This window comes from Trichomycterus rosablanca, chromosome 14, assembly GCF_030014385.1.
Source record: "Trichomycterus rosablanca isolate fTriRos1 chromosome 14, fTriRos1.hap1, whole genome shotgun sequence".
NCBI lineage: Eukaryota > Metazoa > Chordata > Actinopteri > Siluriformes > Trichomycteridae > Trichomycterus > Trichomycterus rosablanca.
In genome coordinates this window covers 14,429,441-14,452,610 of record NC_086001.1, presented here as the reverse complement: position 1 = coordinate 14,452,610, position 23,170 = coordinate 14,429,441, and the positions used below count along the sequence as shown (strand labels likewise).

The window sequence follows — 23,170 nt, the reverse complement described above, 5'->3', positions numbered from 1 at the left end:
TGCTCTTTTAAAACGCTGGATGATCTTGGCCACTGTGCTGCAGCTCAGTTTCAGGGTGTTGGCAATCTTCTTGTAGCCTTGGCCATCTTCATGTAGCGCAACAATTCGTCTTTTAAGATCCTCAGAGAGTTCTTTGCCATGAGGTGCCATGTTGGAACTTTCAGTGACCAGTATGAGAGAGTGTGAGAGCTGTACTACTAAATTGAACACAACTGCTCCCTATGCACACCTGAGACCTAGTAACACTAACAAATCACATGACATTTTGGAGGGAAAATGACAAGCAGTGCTCAATTTGGACATTTAGGGGTGTAGTCTCTTAGGGGTGTACTCACTTTTGTTGCCGGTGGTTTAGACATTAATGGCTGTATATTGAGTTATTTTGAGGGAAGAATAAATTTACACTGTTATATAAGCTGCACACAGACTACTTTTCATTGTGTCAAAGTGTCATTTTGTCAGTGTTGTCCCATGAAAAGATATACTTAAATATCTGCAGAAATGTGAGGGGTGTACTCATTTTTGTGATACACTGTATATATATATATATACAGTGTATCACGAAAGTGAGTACACCCCTCACATTTCTGCAAATATTTCATTATATCTTTTCATGGGACAACACTATAGACATGAAACTTGGATATAACTTAGAGTAGTCAGTGTACAGCTTGTATAGCAGTGTAGATTTACTGTCTTCTGAAAATAACTCAACACACAGCCATTAATGTCTAAATAGCTGGCAACATAAGTGAGTACACCCCACAGTGAACATGTCCAAATTGTGCCCAAATGTGTCGTTGTCCCTCCCTGGTGTCATGTGTCAAGGTCCCAGGTGTAAATGGGGAGCAGGGCTGTTAAATTTGGTGTTTTGGGTACAATTCTCTCATACTGGCCACTGGATATTCAACATGGCACCTCATGGCAAAGAACTCTCTGAGGATGTGAGAAATAGAATTGTTGCTCTCCACAAAGATGGCCTGGGCTATAAGAAGATTGCTAACACCCTGAAACTGAGCTACAGCATGGTGGCCAAGGTCATACAGCGGTTTTCCAGGACAGGTTCCACTCGGAACAGGCTTCGCCAGGGTCGACCAAAGAAGTTAAGTCCACGTGTTCGGCGTCATATCCAGAGGTTGGCTTTAAAAAATACACACATGAGTGCTGCCAGCATTGCTGCAGAGGTTGAAGACGTGGGAGGTCAGCCTGTCAGTGCTCAGACCATACGCCGCACACTGCATCAACTCGGTCTGCATGGTCGTCATCCCAGAGGGAAGCTGACGCACAAGAAAGCCAGCAAACAGTTTTCTGAAGACAAGCAGTCCAAGAACATGGATTACTGGAATGCCCTGTGGTCTGACGAGACCAAGATAAACTTGTTTGGCTCAGATGGTGTCCAGCATGTGTGGCGGCGCCCTGGTGAGAAGTACCAAGACAACTGTATCTTGCCTACAGTCAAGCATGGTGGTGGTAGCATCATGGTCTTGGGCTGCATGAGTGCTGCTGGCACTGGGGAGCTGCAGTTCATTGAGGGAAACATGAATTCCAACATGTACTGTGACATTCTGAAACAGAGCATGATCCCCTCCCTTCGAAAACTGGGCCTCATGGCAGTTTTCCAACAGGATAACGACCCCAAACACAACCTTCAAGATGACAACTGCCTTGCTGAGGAAGCTGAAGGTAAAGGTGATGGACTAAACCCAATTGAGCACCTGTGGCGCATCCTCAAGTGGAAGGTGAAGGAGTTCAAGGTGTCTAACATCCACCAGCTCCGTGATGTCATCATGGAGGAGTGGAAGAGGATTCCAGTAGCAACCTGTGCAGCTCTGGTGAATTCCATGCCCAGGAGGGTTAAGGCAGTGCTGGATAATAATGGTGGTCACACAAAATATTGACATTTTGGGCACAATTTGGACATGTTCACTGTGGGGTGTACTCACTTATGTTGCCAGCCATTTAGACATTAATGGCTGTGTGTTGAGTTATTTTCAGAAGACAGTAAATCTACACTGCTACACAAGTTGTACACTAACTACTCTAAGTTATATCCAAGTTTTATTTCTATAGTGTTGTCCCATGAAAAGATATAATGAAATATTTGCAGAAATGTGAGGGGTGTACTCACTTTTGTGATACACTGTACATATATACACACTCACTGTCCATTTTATCAGCTCCACTTACCATATAGGAGCACTTTGTAGTTCTACAATTACTGACTGTAGTCCATCTGTTTCTCTGCATGATTTGTTACCCCCCTTTCATGCTGTTCTTCAATGGTCAGGACCACCACAGAGCAGGTATTATTTAGGTGGTGGATCATTCTCAGCACTGCAGTGACACTGACATGGTGGTGGTGTGTTTGTGTGTGTTGTGCTGGTATGAGTGGACCAGACACAGCAGCACTGCTGGAGTTTTTAAACACCTAACTGTCACTGCTGGACTGAGAATAGTCCACCAACCAAAAATATCCAGCCAACAGCACCCTGTGGGCAGCGTCCTGTGACCACTGATGAAGGTCTAGAAGATGACAAACTCAAACGGCAGCAATAGATGAGCGATCGTCTCTGACTTTACATCTACAAGGTGGACCAACTAGGTAGGAGTGTCTAATAGAGTGGACAGTGAGTGGACACGGTATTTAAAAACTCCAGCAGCGCTGCTGTGTCTGATCCACTCATACCAGCACAACACACACTAACACACCACCACCATGTCAGTGTCACTGCAGTACTGAGAATGATCCACAACCCAAATAATACCTGCTCTGGGGTGGTCCTGTGGAGGTCCTGACCATTGAAGAGCAGGGTGAAAGCAGGTTAAAAAGGTATGTAGAGAAACAGATGGACTACAGTCAGTAATTGTAGTCAGTAATTGCTTCTATATGGTAAGTGGAGCTGATAAAATGGACAGTGAGTGTAAAAACAAGGAGGTGGTTTTAATGTTATGGCTGATTAGTGTATATATATCACCGCCATCCGTCACTTCAGATTTGGTCATCTTCATTAAAACAAAGATTTTTGTCCATATGGTCCTTTCAAGGATGAGAATTAAAAAAACTAGCTATTGTCAGCACATAGCAAAGCACAAGGCTGACAAGCACAACAAGCAGATGTACTCCTGGGTGAAAAATAGAGCAAGTTTTACAAGTAGGCGAGTTTTTTTTTGTGAAGTAGAGCTTAGTGCTCAGCATTTGAGCTGCTGTCTATAAATACATGATGTAGAAAAAGATGTCTGAGGATGATTACTGAGCAACACCACTGACCGATTAATTATTGATGCTTTGCTACATCTATATTTTACATCTGCTGTAGATAGCACATACAAAGCAGATATACATGTAAACTTTTTACAAAGTGTATCAGTAAGCAGTATACAGAAAATAAGTAAAAATAAGTATAGCAAGTGTGTAAATAATGATGCTTTAGTTGCTTATGAACACATTTTATTAACATTTCAGATGAGACAGAGTGAAACTGACAAGTTCTCAGTTATTTTGATTTCATGCTCTATGCACTGCAGTTTGTGTAATCACATCATTTTACTGTCAGGTCTGTATCAAGATCATTTATTCCACATGGGTGCACAGGGACTCGATATGTCACGTGTGAAAACGATGTGCCAGTCAATTGCTTGTGGATGACTAATTTGTCAGCTTTGTGCATTTTAGCATGTTTGTGTTGTACACTGTGCTTGCATGAGCATCTTGTCACTGTCTTGGCATGGCTACAAACCTTTGGTCCCAAGTTTTGTTGTTTTCAATGCTAAAAGCTATGCACCATAACCACACAGTAACAGTGCTAACTTTTGTACACTATGGGTGTGTTCGAAAACCCAGCGAGCTCTCTACATAGACAGCATTTCACGTCATCCTATGAGCGCTCCCGAGAAGGAGGCTGTTCGAAATCCTAGATGCCTTAATAAGCTGTCTACTAAGGTATCTTAAAATTTCAATGTTATTTTGCCTCAAGAACGAGTGAGCATCGGAAGCGTCCTTAGCGGCCAAGGCAATCCCAGCATTCATTGCAGCACAACTTTTCTCACAGAAAAATAAAAAAATATATATATGGCGGATGGTGTGGAGAAACGAACGAAGTTATTTTCAAATGTAAATAAATAATTATTGATTTTTAACTTGTATAAACTTGTACAAGTGTTTTTATTTGCAAGTTCGGGCTCGTCAGGGACAGTTTAACCATTTTCGGTACACGGAGGGAGATGTTATTTGACATTCTAGCGCGTTGTGCCACCTCATCCCATTGGTTTGAATGGCATGATGCTAACTGTGTTAGCTTAGTAAGTGAAACCCGATGTTATCGATGTCTACGTAGTGCATTTGAATAACCTGCCTAATGAGTCGATGACTTATTAGAATCCTCTCTACTAAGGCAGCTGCCTATGTAGACAGTAAGACAGCAAGGCAGCTCCCTAGGTTTTCGAACACACCATATATGCCATAAAGTATTTAGACACCTGAATTTAGACACTGTTTCATTTGCTTTTTAATTAGTGCATTAAACAAACCCTAATTATAGGGCTTCTTTTAGTCAATAGATTTAGTCACTGAAACACTTACAAAAAGTAGGTTGCCATGACACAAAAGTAAATAATATAATGGAACATTAATATTATAAAAAATGTAAAAGCATAAATGTGTTTTTGGACAAAAAAGTATGTTTCAATTATTCAGTCACAGAAAAAAGAACAGTCATGCAAAGATGAATGCCATGACGTACGTATATGTAAACCTTAGACCTCTCAGACAACTCATTCTAAACCTAAGGGTATAAATGTCCATAAATGATTTGTGGTTCTATGATCTCATACTGGGAAGTATTCAGCAAAAATGAATGTCGAATTGAAATTATAGAGAGGGATGTTTAAAAATATTGAATGTATGTGCATTTTCCATGTTATATAACATTATGACCACCTTCCTAAGCTGCCAAAACAGCCCTGACCCTTCGAGGCATGGAGTCTGACACCTTTCTATCAGAACCAGCATTAACTTCTTCAGCAATCTGAGCTACAGTAGCTCGTCTGTTGAATTGGACCACACGGGCCAGCCTTCACTCCCCACGTGCACCAATGAGCCTTGGCCGCCCATGACCCTGTCGCCGGTTTACCACTGTTCACTTTTGATAGATACTGACCACTGCAGACTGGGAACAGCCCACAAGAGCTGCAGTTTTGGAGATGCTCTGACCCAGTCGTCTAGCCATCACAATTTGGCCCTTGTCAAACTCACTCAAATTCTTACGCTTACCCATGTTTCCTGCTTCTAACACATCAACTTTGAGGATAAAATGTCCCACCCACTAACAGGTGCCGTGATGAAGAGATAATCAGTGTTATTCACTTGACCATGTCAGTGGTCATAATGTTATGCCTGGTTGGTGTATGTATGTGGGCGCCTAATCTTCAATTGAACATTCCATTTCAAACATTTGTAAGGTCAGGCTCTAACCATTTAGTGAGGCCAAGGTCAGGACTCTGAGCAGGACACTGGAGTTCTTCCACGGCAGATTTGTGGGGTGTTTGCTTGGTGAGTTATAGGTTTTGTACGTATGTGTGGTAAGGATCTGAGGAACAGACATGTTAGAAAAGGAAAGTGTATTACCTAACATGCTGTCACAAAGCTGGCTGGATATGAATTTATAATATTGGTTTTATATACAATACTAGTTAACAACAGGTGAAACTAAATCCCGGCATCCTTTATATATTCAGTGCTTAGGCCGTGTTTAGGTCTTTTGGACCCTTTTTTTATTAGGGTAAACAGTACAGTCTCTCAACATTTTTTTATATTAATATAAAAAATAATGTTTTGTTGTTATTAATTAATTAATTAATTAATCAATTAATTTTTTATACATTTTTAATTTAGTTTAATTAATTTTATTTTATTTTATTTTATTTATTGCCCCATAGAGTAAAACAATCTTTGGTATTATTGTAGGTGTTATCTTACAAAAATATTTCTGGTAAATACAGGAGGCAATATAATATTAACTATGCAATATTAAATAGCTGAAGTTAATTATATTCAGTAATAAAATAAATGAAAAGGCCATGCCACAGCTGGTGGATGTAAACAGAATCATTGATTGCAGCAGGGTGAGGGAACCAGGATGGTAATTGATTAGGGGAATGGGAGTGTTTTCTCGGCTCAGATCCTCACCACACATCAGTGCATCTCACCTACAAATCTATAACTCGGCAGGAAAACACTCCACAAACACCTGCTTATCAATTCTGAACACAAACACGCTCTTATTTACACCTGCACAATGGATAAAAACAAATAAATTCAATAGGTTTGTATCAAAGTTTGATAAATGATGATGTGAATGCACTGCAAGAGTCTGTTTTTACTTCATCGCTTTTATTTCATTCGGGCCCAGATCCACTGAGAAACACTGGGCGCAGGACAGGAATAGTCTGGACCGGGCGGCAATCCATCACAGGGCTTGGCGAGTCCCTCCTCACACATAGCCAATCATAGCACCGCTGAGATTCACACTATATTCCATTGCTCTCCCAATGAAATTCCAGGATTATAGGTAGCTGTAACAAAGCACCAGCACAATGGAGTTCATATTTTACTTTTTATTTAGTTTTTCTTCCTCCTCTTCTTCTTCTTAAAGTTAGGACAGTCAAAAAAATTGTTTTCTTACATTTACTTGGACTTATTTTGTTGCAGACAGCATAAACACAAGATATTTCATGTTTTGTCTGGTCGGCTTTGTTTTATTTGTTGATTTATATCCATTACTGCATTTCAGGCCTGCAACACATTTAAAAAAAAGTTGGGATGGGCATGTTAGGGAAAATAATTAGGTTAATACAACCCTAAATTAGAAAAAGTTGGGACAGCATGGAAAATGTAAATAAAATAAAAACACAGTGTTCCTTACATTTACTTTGACTTTTATTTGATTGCAGACACGATGAACCTGAGATGTTTTATGTTTTGTCTGCTTAACTTCATTTCTTTTATTAATAAACATCCATTCCTGCATTTCAGGCCTGCAACACATTCCAAAAAAAGTTGAGACGGGGGCAATTTAGGGCTAGTAATGAGGTGAAAAAACTAAATAATGATGTGATTACAAACAGGTGATGTCAACAGGTGTTTGTAATCATGGTTTGGTACAGAAGCAGCATCCAGGAAAGACTGAGTCTCTGATGAGCAAAGATGATCAGAGGATCTCCAGTTTATCCACAAATGTGTGAGAAAATGATTGAAATGTTTAAAACAAAGAATCTCAAAGAAAGATTGGAAGGGATTTGCATATTTCTCCCTCTACAGTGCATAATATCATTAAACCATTCAAGGAATCAGGTGGAATTTCAGTGTGTTAAGGCCAAGGGCACAAGTTTAAGCTGAATGAGATCCAGTGATCTTTGATCCAGTGATCTTCCAGTGATCTTCGATATCTCAGACGGCACTGCATCAAGAACCGCCACTCAGCAATAGCTGATATAACCACATGGGTAAGGTATGACTTTGGCAGACCTTTGTCATGCACTACAATACAGAGTTACATGCACAAATGCCACTTCAAACTTTACTGTGCAAGAAAGAAGCCTTATGTCAACTATGTCCAGGAGCGACGTCGAGTTCTCTGGGCTCAGAAGCAGCTTGGATGGACCATCACACAATGGGAACATGTATTGTGGTCAGATGAAACAGCATTTTTCACATTTTTCACTTCACAACACTTGAAAGAAAGGCACGCCATGTGCTCTGGACCAAAGACAAAAAGGACCATCCAGACTGTTATCAGCAACAAGTCCAAAAGCCAGGGTCTGTCATGGTATGGGGATGAAATGCAGGAATGGATGTATTTTAACAAATGGAATGAACAATCTTTGGTTTATATTTTTTCGAATGATTTTTTATTTATGTGTTATTAACTAATTTAGATTTAATTACATATTAGCAACAAAACCAGGCCAATAGCTACAACCCAAAATATACTTGACATACTAAATTTCAATTTAATTACATCCTCGATTAAGGTACAGAATGTGGTTTGAGACACAGCCAGACAGCTTATTTTGTGTTGATGGTGACATAGTATTGCCTAAAAGGAGCCAATGCATTCTCTATGCATTTTCTCCCCTTTTTCTTCCTTTTTAGCGCGTCCATTTGCCCCATTGCGTCATGCTTCCTCTCCACCAATGCCGATCCCTGCTCTGATTGAGAAGAACAAAGCTAACCCACGCCCCCTCCGACACGTGGGCAGCATGCCGTATGCGTCTTATCACCTACACTTTGATTAGTGCAGTGCAGCATTGTGTACGGAGAGACACACCCTGACAGCACTCTTTTTCTCATCTCTGTGCAGGCGCCATCAATCAGCCAGCAGAGGTCGTAATTGCACCAGTCATGAGAGAGAGACCCCATCCGACTTAGTCCCACCCATCTGAAAAACAATTGGCAATTGTTGTTCATGTGGCCACTCAGCCTTAGCCGGCAGGCAGAGCTGAGATTCGATACGATGTATTCGAGATCCCAGCTCTGGTTCCAGCATGTGTTTTTACCGCTGCGCCACCTGAGCGGCCCCCCATTAACCAAATCTTAACCCATTAATATGTTTGGGCTAAATCATTAAACAATCCAAACCTAACCACTGATAATTATATTTAGCCTATTTGACATTATGCTTTTTAACCCACACTCTGTAGTGCACATATGGCATTGTCAAATGAGTGTTTCTGTTTGTATTACTGTAGATAAAAGGCCAACATAAGAAAAAACATATTTCTTTCCATAGATAACGATATTAGTGTGCCGAAGGCCAGACAGAAGGGATTTTGGGTAAAACTGACTGGTGGTAGATGAATAGACCTGCATAGATGCAGACCTTGAGCCTTTTTCTCCTCAGCACTTGTCACATAATAAGAGTGTCATGCCTCATTAATGCCATCTTTTCTAATAAAGAGGTCATGTGTGTGTTTTGACAGATGTTTCCAGAAGCAGCACTTATTTTAGTAATGCAGGGTATTATGGTTTGTGTTCCAGGCCTTTCTCCTTCATTAGAGTCGATAATACACCCCCCTAAAGGCCTGTCATAAATAAACACTGCATTACATCATTCTGAAACCATTGCACTCACTCTTCTGCTGTTTATAGATCTGGCTAGTTTTGAATTTCTGGCCAGTAAAAAAGGTTTTTTAGCTTTACAAATTTATAAACCCAACATATACTGTATCTGTGTTGTTATTTTTAATATCTTTATTAAAAAAGTGATAAGTGATAGCTCAGTGGTTAAGGTACTGGACTAGTAAACAGAAGGTTGCCGGTTCAAGCCCCGCCACCACCAAGTTGCCACTGTTGGGTCCCTGAGCAAGGCCCTTAACCCTCAATTGCTCATCGTGTTCCGCTCATTGTGTAAGTCGCTTTGGATAAAAGCGTCTGCTAAATGCTGAAAATGTAAATGAAAATGTAAATCTTTACATTAAAGCAATCAAGCCAATCATGATTTGGTTTCACAGGCACGGGGACTCAGTGGGTGACTTGTGTGGAGTTTGCATGTTCCTCCAGTGTTCATGTAGGTTTCCTCTTGGAGCACCGCTTTCCTCCCAGTCCAAAGACATGCAGTCAGGTTAATTGGAGATACTAAAATTGCCCTCTGTATTAGTGTGTCTGTTTGCCATGTGATGGACTGGCAACCTGTCCAGGGTGTTTCCTACCTTTCACCCAGTGAATGGCATCCATCACAACCCTGAATAGGATAAAGCTGTGGTAAATAAATGTATAATACACAGATCAGCATAACATTAAAACCACCTCCTTGTACTTCTACAATTACTGACTGTGATCCATCTATTTCTCTACATACCTTTTAGCCTGCTTTCACCCTGTTCTTCAATGGTCAGGACTCACACAGGACCACCACAGAGCAGGTATTATTTGGGTAGTGGATCATTCTCAGCACTGCAGTGACACTGACATGGTGGTGGTGTGTTAGTGTGTGTTGTGCTGGTATGAGTGGATCAGACACAGCAGCGCTGCTTGGAGTTTTTAAATACCGTGTCCACTCACTGTCCACTCTATTAGACACTCCTACCTAGTTGGTCCACCTTGTAGACGTAAAGTCAGAGTCGATCGCTCATCTATTGCTGCTGTTTGAGTTGGTCATCTTTGAGACCTTCATCAGTGGTCACAGGACGCTGCCCACGGGGCGCTGTTGGCTGGATATTTTTGGTTGGTGGACTATTCTCAGTCCAGCAGTGACAGTGACAACACACACTACCAGCACAACACACACTAACACACCACCACCATGTCAGTGTCACTGCAGTGCTGAGAATGATCCACCACCCAAATAATACCTACTCTGTAGTGGTCCTGGGAGTCCTGACCATTGAAGAACAGCATGAAAGGGGGGAAACCAAGCATGCAGAGAAACAGATGGACTACAGTCAGTAATTGTAGAACTACAAAGTGCTCCTATATGGTAAGTGGAGCTGATAAAATGGACAGTGAGTGTGGAAACAAGGAGGTGGTTTTAATGTTATGGTTGATCGGTGTATATGATTCTTAGCAACGTTAGCCCTGTCGTCCCAGGGCAAAGCTATCTAAACATGCCTTGGCTGATGGAACACATTTATGAACACAAATGGTCCAAGGGGTCAAATTTCCAAGTGGAAATTAGATTTTTGGAAGAACTGTTGCTTTAAGAGCGAGTCAGTAGCCTGCAGGCTGGTATGTCAGTACAAGGAGACTGCAGCATGTCATATACAATCCAGCACACACATCCTACAGGCTAGCAGATGCCCGGTCTGATAAAGCCTGAATCATATCAGTATGTACACGAGTGATCAGCAAAGCCTGAAAACACACACACAGAGAGAGAGTGAGAGAATTTGACAGTCGGTTTGAATGTTTCTTCTGTTTATCTTTGAGATGCTTGGATGCCTCCTTCATGCCCGTCTCTGCCCTGTTGGATATTACTTTTGTGTGAGGTGTGTTTGCTTTTTGCAGACATACAATTAAGTCAGACAGAAGTTCAGTTACTTCTTGTCTGTTCTTTTTGTTATTCGGTACTTTGTTAAAATCCCTTTTTTTATTATCACTGTCTGACTGTGATGTAATCAATTTTTTTTTTCTGGCACAGACTTCATTTTTATTTATAGGGTCAGAACTTTGAGTTCAATGTGGTTGGGTGATTGAGTTCATATGCCTTCCCTACCTTGGCCTCCCCCAAATAGAATATTCTTCTGGTCATTGTACCCAAATAAATGACATTTTCTGTGTGATCAGGGTGGCACTTAGGCTGGAAATTTTGAACAGCAGCTTTAAGGCCCATGGCTATGTAAAGCTTACTTGACTATGAACAGTGACACCACTTTACCAGCAGCATCTGATGATTTAGGAGGTCATGCTCCAAAATTCTTAAAATAAAACTGTATACACTACAAAACTACATGTACATGTTTATTTACTTACTTACTTAATTTACCTACTTATTTATTTATTTACATACTTACTTTCTTACATACTTATTTACTTACATACATACTTATTTACTTTGTATATATTTACTTTATTTATTAATTTACTTACTTGTTTATTTATTTACTTATTTATTTACTAACCTATTTATTTACCTACTTATTTATTTACTTACATATTTCCTTTTTTTACATACTTATTTACTTAATTATTTACTTACCTATTTACTTTACCTTCTTAATTATTTAGTTACTTTCTTACTTACATACTTATTTACTTACTTATTTACTTTTTTACTATTTACTTTATTTATTTACTTACTTGCTTACTTATTTACTTATTTATTTACTAACCTATTTATTTTACCTACTTATTTATTTACTTACATATTTACTTACTTTCTTACATACTTATTTACTTACATACTTATTTACTTAATTATTTACTTACCTATTTACTTTACCTTCTCAATTATTTACTTACTTTACTTTATTTATTTACTTACTTTTTTACTTTTTATTTATATTTGTTTACTTACATAGTTAAGTTTCTTATATAATTATTTACTTATTTTCTTACATACATATTTATGTACTTTCTTACTTACATACTTATTTACTTTTTTATATATTTACTTCATTTATTTATTTACTTACTTGCTTATTTATTTACTTATTTATTAACTTACTTTCTTACTCACATACTTATTTACTTACTTTCTTACTTAAATACTTATTTACTTACTTTCTTACTTACATACTTATTTACTTACTTTCTTAATTACATAATTATTTACTTATTTATTTACTTTTTTATCATTTATTTTATTTATTTATTTACTTACTTACTTTCTTACTTACATACTTATTTACTACTTATTTACTTTTATTTATTTGCTTATTTTTATTTTGCATACATACTAATTTACTTTTTACTTTTTTTTTTTTTTTTAATTTTTTTACATACGTATTTACTAACTTACATACTTACTCCCTATTTACCTAATTTTCCTATTTTTTTTTTTTACTTACATACTTATTTACATACTTTTTATTTATTTATTATTTGTTTGTTTATTTGATTGCAACTGCATCTGTATCAATTATTTAGTCATAGAAATAAACATTTGCAGAAATGATTATAATCCCATATACTGCCAGGACACACATGTTCTCTTTATATACAGTATATGCACATTTTAGATTTTGGAGATGGTCAGAGGTTACAATAAAAGCTTCATTTCCCTCACGGTATTAAAGCTCTAACCCTGGGAGCAAATGCACTTTAGGTCACGCGGCTAAACATCGGTTCAGACTAACGGCAGGTTGGAAGAACATGCAAGAGAAAGCAATTACAGAAAGCGCTCAGCCGTTCTGAGCTCCGTCTCGGCTAAGTACGAAGCCACTTCATTCAAATAGACGCATCTGTGCGGAAAGTGATTTCAGATAAAGTAATCTTCCTTTATTACTAATACACTATCATATCTGAAAATCCTGGATCATTGAGAAATGGCTCATTTGCAATGCAAATGTAGCTCTTTCTCAGATCATTTATTTTTTAAGCTTGTTCATTTCATTTGCACACGAGAAGTCGAACACTGGGAAGATTTGTGCTCGGATGATATAATTGCAGGAACAGCATTAAAACCAGCCGTTTACGTTACTACGGTTTGTAGTTCAAGTTGATTTCTTTTCTCTTTGATCAAAATACACACTTCTGGCTACAACCTGCTTTATAATTTAAAGCTTATTTGCATTTTGTTTAGGCTGCACTCTATTCATACAGATTTCTGCAACTGTTTATTTTTTGGGAACACATACTCTTTTGCCAATAATTAAACTTTTATACATTTATTGTGGGTTTTCTGAATATAAAACATAATCCTCATACACATTCATAGCCTAGTGGTTAAGGTACTGGACTAGTAACCAGAAGTTCACTGGTACAAGCCCCACCACTGCCAGGTTGCTGCTGCTGGGCCCTTGAGCAAGGCCCTTAACCCTAAATTGCTCAACCTGTATACTGTAACTGTAATGTAAGTCGCTTTGGATCAAGGCGTCTGCTAAAAGCTGAAAATGTAAATGAAATGTAAGTAAAAAGTAATGTAAAGAAGCATTGGCTTCTCTTTGTTACTGCAAGCTCATAATGTCGTAAAATTAATTTACATTTACATTTACATTTTCAGTATTTAGCAGACGCCTTTATCCAAAGCGACTTACATTACAGTTACAGCGTACAGTCTGAGCAATTGAGGGTTAAGGGCCTTGCTCAAGGGCCCAACAGCAGCAACCTAGCAGTGGTGGGGCTTGAACCAGCAACCTTTGGATTACTAGTCCTGTGCCTTAACCACTAAGCTACGGCTTGCCAGTAATTTGACAGTGGACAGTGTCACACTTGTTCCTGCAAGCCTGTTTTTGATAGTTCTTGGTTTACAGTTGACCTGCCTGATACACTTTTGCTTAGCATAAGATGACGGTTTGGCGCTTAGGTGGTGCAGCATTCAATTTTGCTATCCCACTACTGCTGTCCTATCAACCGGTCAGGTGTCAAGTCTTTACAACATGCAGGACCAACATACCAAAAACCGCTGTTGAGCAATCCAAGGGCAACAGTGGCAAAGAAAAACTCCCTTAAAATTACAGGAAGAAATCTTGAAAGGTCTACATACCAGCCCAGGTGGTGCAGCGGGATATTCCTCTAGCACACCAGCACCGAGTTTCTGAACTCCTTGATTCAAAACTTGATGTTGCCACCGGTCGGCTGGGCACCATATAGCTGGAAGTGCCTGCAGCTAATTGGCCACCGTATCTGCAGGGTGGGGGCCGGACTGTGGGTGGGTGGGTGGGTGGGTCGGTCGTCATGCGCTGTGTAAGGACCCTGAGTGGCGAAAGAGACACCTGTGCAGAATGCAGGGGCGAGAAGAGAAGGGCTGCGACATGCTCTCCTTGGATTCAATCTGGTATCGCTCAGCAGCGGAAGACAAGATTGAGTGTGCTAAATCGGGAGGAAAATGGGGAGAAAATGCATTTAAAAAAAATGAAAGGTCTACATACGAACATGATTGGCTATGTCTGGGGGTAAAGGCAGTGGCCGAGGCCCTGCAATGGATTGGTGTCCTGTCTGGGGTGTGCTGCTCTCAGTTCTAGTAAACCTGACCAGGATAAAGCAGTGGCAAAGCATGGAAATAAAAATGACAAAAAAGACAGTTAGGGGCTTTTCAACTTTGGTGAAGAGACCACTGTTCCATGTTATATTTAACATGGGTAGACTAGTGCAGCTAATACCATAGTCCACAAACCCAGTTATACCATACTTAATTCATTTAAGTTGCTGCATGTATATTTTAACCCAGTATATTCTGCCACATACTTTTGGCCATATAATGTAAATACATTAAATTATTGTGATGATACAATACACATACTAAACATTTAACATTTCATCATCAGCTGACATTTTCTGACTGATAAAGCCAGACCATTTGAAGCAGTATTGAATCGAGTGCCCTCACTCAAGGGCGTAATGGCAGGAGTGTTGAGCCATTATTGAACCGGTGACATCTTCATCCAGAGTTAAGTCCATCTGCAATAGTCAATGGTGCTGAAGTAGCTGGAATCTTGAGTTGTGCAGTAATCTGCTTGTGAACGTGGTGGGACATGCAGGATCAGCCGTGTAATCCCTTACAGCAGAGCAACCCTCCTTACACCAGCCTAAACCACCCAGCTATTCCACAGCAGCCGCTGAAAGAGCTTAGCATCCTGATTGGCTGCTGGGCTGACAGGGGACAGAGTCAATCCAAAAATCAGCACCACGCTTAACGTCAAAGCACAGAGGATCTAAACGCAGCTTACAGGACAAATTTGACTGTGGGCATTCTGGACTGCCACCACTTACGTTCTGTATTTTGTCTAAAGTGTCCGTTCATCCAGGGTTAGGTTGTATGCCCAAGGTGAGCCTGACCATGATGAAGAGACTACCGGATATAAGTAAGTGACTATGTTAAGTTGTAGAGCATTTTGGGAAAGTTTAGAGATCTGGAGCTGATAAGGAAAATGAGAAGTTCTGGAAACATTTCAGAAATAAACAGTTGAAGAACCCATCAGGAGTAAAGTGTTTTGCAATTTGCATTTTTTTTTTCTCTTCTTCTCCAATTTTTCCCCCAATTTTCTCTCCTAATCTAGTCGTATCCAATTACCCTGAATGCATTACGCTTCACCTCTACCGATACAACCCTCCACTGCTGACTGAGGAGCTTCGCAACTGACACACGCCCCCTCCGACACGTGCGCAGTACCGACTGCCTCTTTTCACCTGCACTAGGCGAGTTCATATGCTAATCACGCTGTACACGGAGAGCCCAACCATGCGCAGGCACCATCAATCAGCCAGCAGAGGTCGTAATTGCACCGGCTCACCCCACCCTGAACAACGGCCAATCGTTGTTCATGTGGCCGCCCAGCCCAGCTGGATGGCAGAGCCGAGATTCGATACGATGTATTCAAAATCCCAGCTCTGGTGCACTAGCGTATTAAGAAGATTAAAGAAAAATAAGATTTTAAAGAACTAAAGAGTCCTAGAAACATTTAAACAACTAGAAAAGTTGCTTTACAGGTACTAAACAGTTCTGTAAACATTTAAGAGATTATCGAGAAATAAACAGAACAGGGGTTCTGTAATAATTAAAAGGATTTGAGTGAGTAAATGTTTTGTGTCATTGCAAATAATTTTGGAATCATTGTGAGTTTCAACAACTTTAAAGAAACTACCAGCTAACATTTGAATGGACTAAACAAAGTAAATAAGTAAGTACATTTCTATGAGTCGAGGTGGTTAATCAGTCTGAGACTAGATTTATTGTCCTCTGACTATTAATCAAAAGATCAAATTCTAAAGTCCCAACGCTGCCAATCTGCCACTACTGGGCCCTTGATCAAGGCCCTTATCCTTTAATTGCTTATGTGTTCTGTCTATATAGGTTGGAAGGAAAATGTAGCAAATGCATGAATATAATAGGTTTAAATCCAGGTTGTCGGGTGGACTGGGGTGACAGAGTCCCGTTTATTTGATGACATTATTATTGTTATCATGTGCACTGTAATATTATTTCTAGGGATGTAACAATACACTCTACCCACGATGCCATGCGATTCATGATGCTGGGTTCACGATATGATTTTTTTCCTATTTTTTTCACCAAAATGAAATTGAAGACAAATTATGATAAAGTTTACTTTTATTATTTCTCTTACATTTTTATCTCTATACATTTTTATTTCTGAGGAAGGTACAAACTATGCAAAACAAAGCTGCACATTACCCTTACTGTGTAATAAAAAAACTAAAATTAAATTTTAAAACAAATCCCACATTAAATAAATAAATGAATAATAAAAATACAGAAAGTATCCTCACATAAATAAATTTGGCTGGAAAATTCCGAACCTGGCAACCCTGTAGTGATGTCAACCAGGCGAGGTGAATAGCGCCAGTGCCCTCTGCTGTTTAAAGTGAATATCGATTCATTATACATGTAAACCAATTTGAATCGTTACACGTGAATCGATTTTTAATTGTCTAGTGGTGCATCGTTACATCCCTAATTATTTCCTTTTTTCAGTATCTGCACTCAATGTGAAACAAGGCTAAGGATGCTTATTAATATTGTTAATATTGTTAATGTTTTTGTTCAGACATCAGGACAAGTTAGATTTTGTTTATAAAGCAGGTTTAAAGTGTACGCACTGCAAATTAAAAGTGAGCAAATTCAGTTTGTCTGCTCGTACCGTAGACACTTTTGCTCCTGTAGCCGACTTAGTTGCCATAGTAACAATGTAGGCAGGTCTACGCTGAGTTTTGCAAAAGTGTCAAAAGACTTTTAGCTTATTTTCCACTTTGGGTTGGATTTTACATGTGGACAAAGTGTGTAGTCCGACGTCTAGAAGAATGATGTTGAATGTTAACCGTACCTGAAATATTGGTAAGTGGAAAAGTTGGTCCAATCCTAACACTCATACACATGGACATGAACAGCTATTTCTCCCTGAAGCATTCTCTGCAGCCAAATCCCCACAATGCACCTCTGCTCATCAGCCCAGGCTATATTTCCATCTTCCTCCAGCTCTGATGAGGCAAGCTTGACTCGTTATTGCTGGAGCCATCTGACTGTGTGCAGAGAGAGACAGACAGACAGACACAGACAGACAGACATGCTGACTAGCGCATTGGTGGACAGATGGACATCTCTCTGAGATTTCACTGCCCTTCTGTCTGTTTAACTAATTCCTATTCTTTATCATGGCACACTAATCAAAAGCTAGCGTAGAGGGGGGTGAGTGTCCGCTTCAGCAGCAGCATCCAGCATTAACACTGGCCTTTTCTTCCTCTGAAGGGTCTGGTGATGTGCTCAGATGTGTGATGCCTTGCATTTAGAATCGAATGCCGCTTTCCGCTCTTTGAAAATCCAACCAGCGTAAACTTTAGCCCTGAGCGCGGGTCTGCCGAAAGCCGCTTTGAAGTGGGTAAAAATTAGAAAGGTCTCTTGAAAGTTGACTTAAAGATGCAAGAGAGAGCTGTCAGCTCTCTAAATCTTCCATTCTTTTCTTTATCTCTCCGCCTCTTCTCTTTAAAAGCTTTCTCACGCCTTTATGTATAAATTTTGTATCGGTTTTGTTGAAACAAACCCGCCGAGCTGAAACTTTCCTCAGATTTGCAAGGATTTCCTACAGAACTCTTTGTGCACATTAGTATTCTCGTGGTGTGTTTTGCCATCGGCAATCTAAATCTTTAATTGGCCTCGTTTCCTGGTCTGAACGCCTTAGTGTGTAGCTCATCGAAGGAGGTACGAAGTAAGCAGGTCTCTGTAATAGAGGTTAAACATTATTAATAGGCAATGAATCAATCTGCTGAGGGCAGGTACCCGAGTGTCCGACAACTGCCGACACTGCTCCATCACTATCTCCTGATTAGAGTATGAACATGCCAGTCTGGGCGGTAATTAGATATGATGCGACTTCCTTCAGGGACTGAGAGATTCATTAGAAAATAGTGAAATATTTCCCATAAAAATGTCAATAACACTTTATATCATACGCAGATTTACATTCCTACATTTCCCGTAGGAATTACATAGTGTTTACAAAAAGCTGAAAGTCATGAGGAGGCAAAGAAAAGAAGAAAAAAAATCTTTAAAATCTTAATATTAAAATGTTATTAAAAGTAAGAAAGCAAAAGGTGGAAGAGAATCAATAATATGAGAGACGCAAGAAGAAAAAATAAAGAATAAATGATAAAGAATAAGAGGCAGAAATATCATTAGAAGTACATGTATTAAAAAAGGAAAATAAAAAGAAAATCAAATAATAAAAAGTAAGGAAGATAAACAAAACAGCAGAACATAAAAAAAATGGAAAATGATTACAAATAAAAGCAGAATAGATTAGAGGTGCCTACACAGAGATGAGGAAAGAGTGCTCTTAGGGTGTGTCTCTCCGTACACAATGCTAGGTGGCACAACATTTGGGCAATCAGGCAGTTGGATGCACTAAAAGTGGAGAAAAGGAAATAAATGCATAACAAAATTTTTTAAAAAGATTAAGAAAAGAAGAAAGTGTGTGGTACAGTAGCACAGTGGGTAGTGCTTTGATTCCCTGGCCAAGTACTTTGTGTGTGAGTTTGCATGTTCTCCCTGTGTCTGCATGTTTTTTTTTTCCTCTGGGAACTCTGGTTTTAACCTACAAGTCCAAATAAATGCAGTCAGGCCAACTGGAGCTACTTAAATTGCCCTGGGGCGGCACGGTGGCTCGGTAGGTAGCACTGTCACAAGAAGGTTTTGGGTTCGATCCCCAGGCGGGGCGGTCCGGGTCCTTTCTGTGGGAAGTTTGCATGTTCTCCCCATGTCTGCGTGGCTTTCCTCCGGGTACTCCGGTTTCCTCCCACAGTCCAAAAACATGCAGTCAGGTTAACTGGAGACACTAAATTGCCCTATAGGTGAATGGGTGTGTGTGTGTGTGTATGTGTGTCTGCTCTGCGATGAACTGGCACCCCGTCCAGGGTGTTACTGTGTGCCTTGCGCCCATTGAAAAGCTGGGATAGGCTCAGCACGTGAGCGACCCTAATTGGATAAGCGGTTAAGAAATGAGTAAGTGAGTAAGTTGCCGTGTGTGTGTGTGTGTGTGTGTGTGACTCAGACCCACCGTGACCCTAACCAGGATAAAGCAGTGATAAAACAAGGCATGATTGAACAGCAGAAAGTACATTAATAAGAGGAATAAGAAAGTAAAGGGTTGTACTGAAGTTGTTACATTACCATCATCATCTTCATCTTTATCTGCGAGTTTAATGGTAAACTTCCAGCCAACTGAAACTAGCCTGCAACTAACAGCGTGTCATGACCAGACTCTGACCTTGCATCTTAATGCCCTGCCAGCATCCACAAACTAACAACATGCTGATTTTTTCAGCTTAAAGCTAATGATCTCAGACACATACTAGCAGTGTTGAACCTCTACACTATGCCGTGTCTCCAGCATTATTATCCGAGCAAGCCACCCTTGGCAGTGCGGTTTAGGATTGGTTTATGCCAGTGCTAACACTGTTTTCTTCCCTCAGGCTATGGTGGAGACGGTAAATAACCTGCTGCAGCCTCAGGCTCATTCGGCGTGGAGGGCGCTGTCGGCGGGTGAGCAGCTCCGGGCTGCCACCATGCTGCTGGATACGGTGGAGCAGGGTGCCTTCATACTAGCTGACAACCTGCTTAAGACCGACATCGTCCAGGAGAACACCAAAAATATACGTGAGTGAATCTATATTTGTTTCGGTGCTTGGTTATTTGTGAATGCAATAGGAAAGAGCCTTCCCTAAATTGTTGCTACAAAATTAGAAGCATATAATTTCCATTATTTAATTGCTTTATTACATCTGTTAGCAATTGTTGTGGCCAAAACACATGAATTTGGTAAATAAAAGGGGTTTCCCAATACTTTTATTTATGTAATACACTAAATAGTGTTGATGGAACACAGCTCCAACAACCAAGGCTCAATCCTTCCATTTGGTTACAGCTGGTTTGGGAGTTTACAATGTCAAGAGTGTGTGTTTTTGATCTCCATTACCTTTTTAAAAAACCAGCACTGATATCACCTAGTGCAGGGGTGTCAAACTCACGGCCCATGGGCTAAATCCGGCCCGCCACGTCATTGTATGTGGCCCGCGAGAGCCTAAAATACGCACGATTGTTGTGATGGTTTGAGTAGTTACAGAGACGTACTTATGGCCACTCAGGTGGCACACCGGTAAAAACACACGCTGGAACCAGAGCTGGGATCTCGAATACATCGTATTGAATCTCAGCTCTGCCTGCCGTCTAAGGCTGAGCAGCCACATGAACAACGATTGGCCTGTTGTTCAGATATGGGCGGGACTAAGCCGGATGGGGTCTCTCTCTCTGTAGGTAATAAGATGCATACGGCTGCTGCCCACGTGTCGGAGGGGGCGGGGGTTAGCTTCGTTCTCCTCAATCAGAGCAGGGATCAGCATTGGTGGAGAGGAAGCATGATGCAATCGGGCAATTGGACATGCTAAAAGGGAGAAAAAGGGGAGAAAATGCATTAAAAAAAAAAAAAACAGAGACGTACTTATAATTTAATGGGACACCTGCGCCTTTAAGCAGCAAACGTTGACATCCTAGTCATGGCAACTAACTTTGACTTTGCTAAGAAGCCATGTCACGTTTACGTTTTAGCGGCAATTTTCCAATAATAAATGGAAGTTAATTCTCTTGCAATCCAATACAGAAGCATCATCTGTAAGTAGTAGACGTTTATATTCTCAGTTGTTTGTAAATGTTTAGCGAGTATGTTACAGCGTTTTAGTTACAAATTTACTGTAATTCCGTAATTAAATATGGTTGTTACCGTTACTATAGCAATTTTACACTTGGTTAAATTTCATATTGTACTATATGTAACACTTAATTACAGCTATGTGCGTGTACTGTATTAAGTTTTATTGTTTTTATAAACAGAAAGGGGGGAAAACTCTTAGCGAGGGCAGAACAATTGTCTTAAAATACACTGTAAAATCATTGTACATAAACTGCATCTCCCATAATGCATGCCGATTTTGTGACCTGCAAAGTGATCGCATCCCGCCACTAGATGATGTTGAGAAATACTTACAAATAATCCCAAAATGTACAAGAAGAGAAAATTAAAGCAGAAGGAGGTAATTTAATGAAAGATAGGAAAGTGAATACAAGTTTACGGTACCAGTACGTCTCTTGTGTTATGAGGCCGTGTCTGTGGTAAAGGAGAACAATATAAATGTAGATATACAGTACATTATAAATATACAGAATAAATTTGACATTTTTACACCAAACACAGAATTTAGCCTCCAAGAAAAACAACAAATTGTCAAAGACTTAAAAGTCAGACTGCAATTTTAGCAGGATACGTTACAATCGGCCCTTTGAGGGCCACCATAATGCTGATGTGGCCCTCGGTGAAAATGAGTTTGACACCCCTGACCTAGAGGATGGAGTTTTGGGCTAACAATGGAAAGATTGTGGGTTTGAACCCCGGCTCTGTCACACAGCCACGTTGGGCCCTTGAGCAAGGCACTTAACCCTCTCAGCTTCAAGGGGGTCATACAGTGCGCTCTGATCCCATTACTTTATTGGCATAGTGACACATCAACCAGTGTTGGTGCAACACAGTTCTGGCAACCCAGGTTCAATCCCTTCTTTTACTTGTTGAGTTTTTCATCTGTTTTCCCACACTCCAAAACATGTCAGTAGATGGATTGGCTCCTTTAAATTAAATAAATGGCTGAGTTAATGAAGTGATTCCACAGAGCTCTAACAAAGTAATGAATTAGTTTTCCTTACACATCACTTGATCTGTTCAATTCTGCATTCTCATTGGTCCAAAGAATGTTGATTGGTTTTCTGCTATCCCAAACCACCGACAGGATGCTTGAGGTCATCCTACCTAAATCCTAAATTGACTTCCTAAATGATTTGACATTTTTAACTGCTTAATGAAAACCTAAGGCTTTCTAATCAGACAGGAAATAAGTGAAGGCAGGACTATGGTAGATTTTTAAGGAGAATATCCTGAGGTAAGGCCTGGCTCACATTACGCTATAATCGTGCAGTGTGGGGTCTATATAATTTAATCCAAACTCATCTGACCTATTTAAAATCTGGTTAGGGCCTCTGTGGTTCAGAATGGAAATAGTCATAAATATTTATTATGTTCATTTTTTAAATTTAACATCCTGTAGTGTGTGTGTGTGTAGGGGGGTCTCATGAGAAAACACCATTTACGAAATACCTGCAATCGTTGAGCATTGAGTAGTCTTTAAATATTTATAAAAGAAATTACAGACTGATAAACTGCAGTGCTATAAAGCATTTCAACTGGGTTGATGCTTTCAACACCCAGGCCAGTGGTTTAGCATGTAGCCCAGTATGGGAAAAACATGCTAAATTTGTCTATGGAACCACTTCTTTTCTGACATAAACAATAGGAATAAGAAACACTAGTAAGAAGCCAGGAAACACTGTTGACACTGTTGTTTGCACCTGCTTTCTGATGCAATTCTAATGTAAAAAAATGTGGCGAAATTAAGACCACTGTGCAAGTGAAACCACTGGGGACTCATTGCGCACCTGTACACAAAGCGAGGTCCAGATATATG

The 23,170-nt window shown here is 39.9% G+C and overlaps 1 protein-coding gene across 1 annotated transcript in view; it reads left to right on the top strand.

Annotated features, from left to right (window-relative positions):
- Nucleotides 1-23,170, top strand: part of LOC134326693 (adhesion G protein-coupled receptor L3-like) — a 537,600-nt gene that overhangs the window by 412,409 nt on the left and 102,021 nt on the right. The window contains exon 12 of the mRNA XM_063008876.1: nt 20,078-20,261. Within this exon, the coding sequence (XP_062864946.1) occupies nt 20,078-20,261 (184 nt within the window). The remainder of the gene's footprint in view (nt 1-20,077; nt 20,262-23,170) is intronic.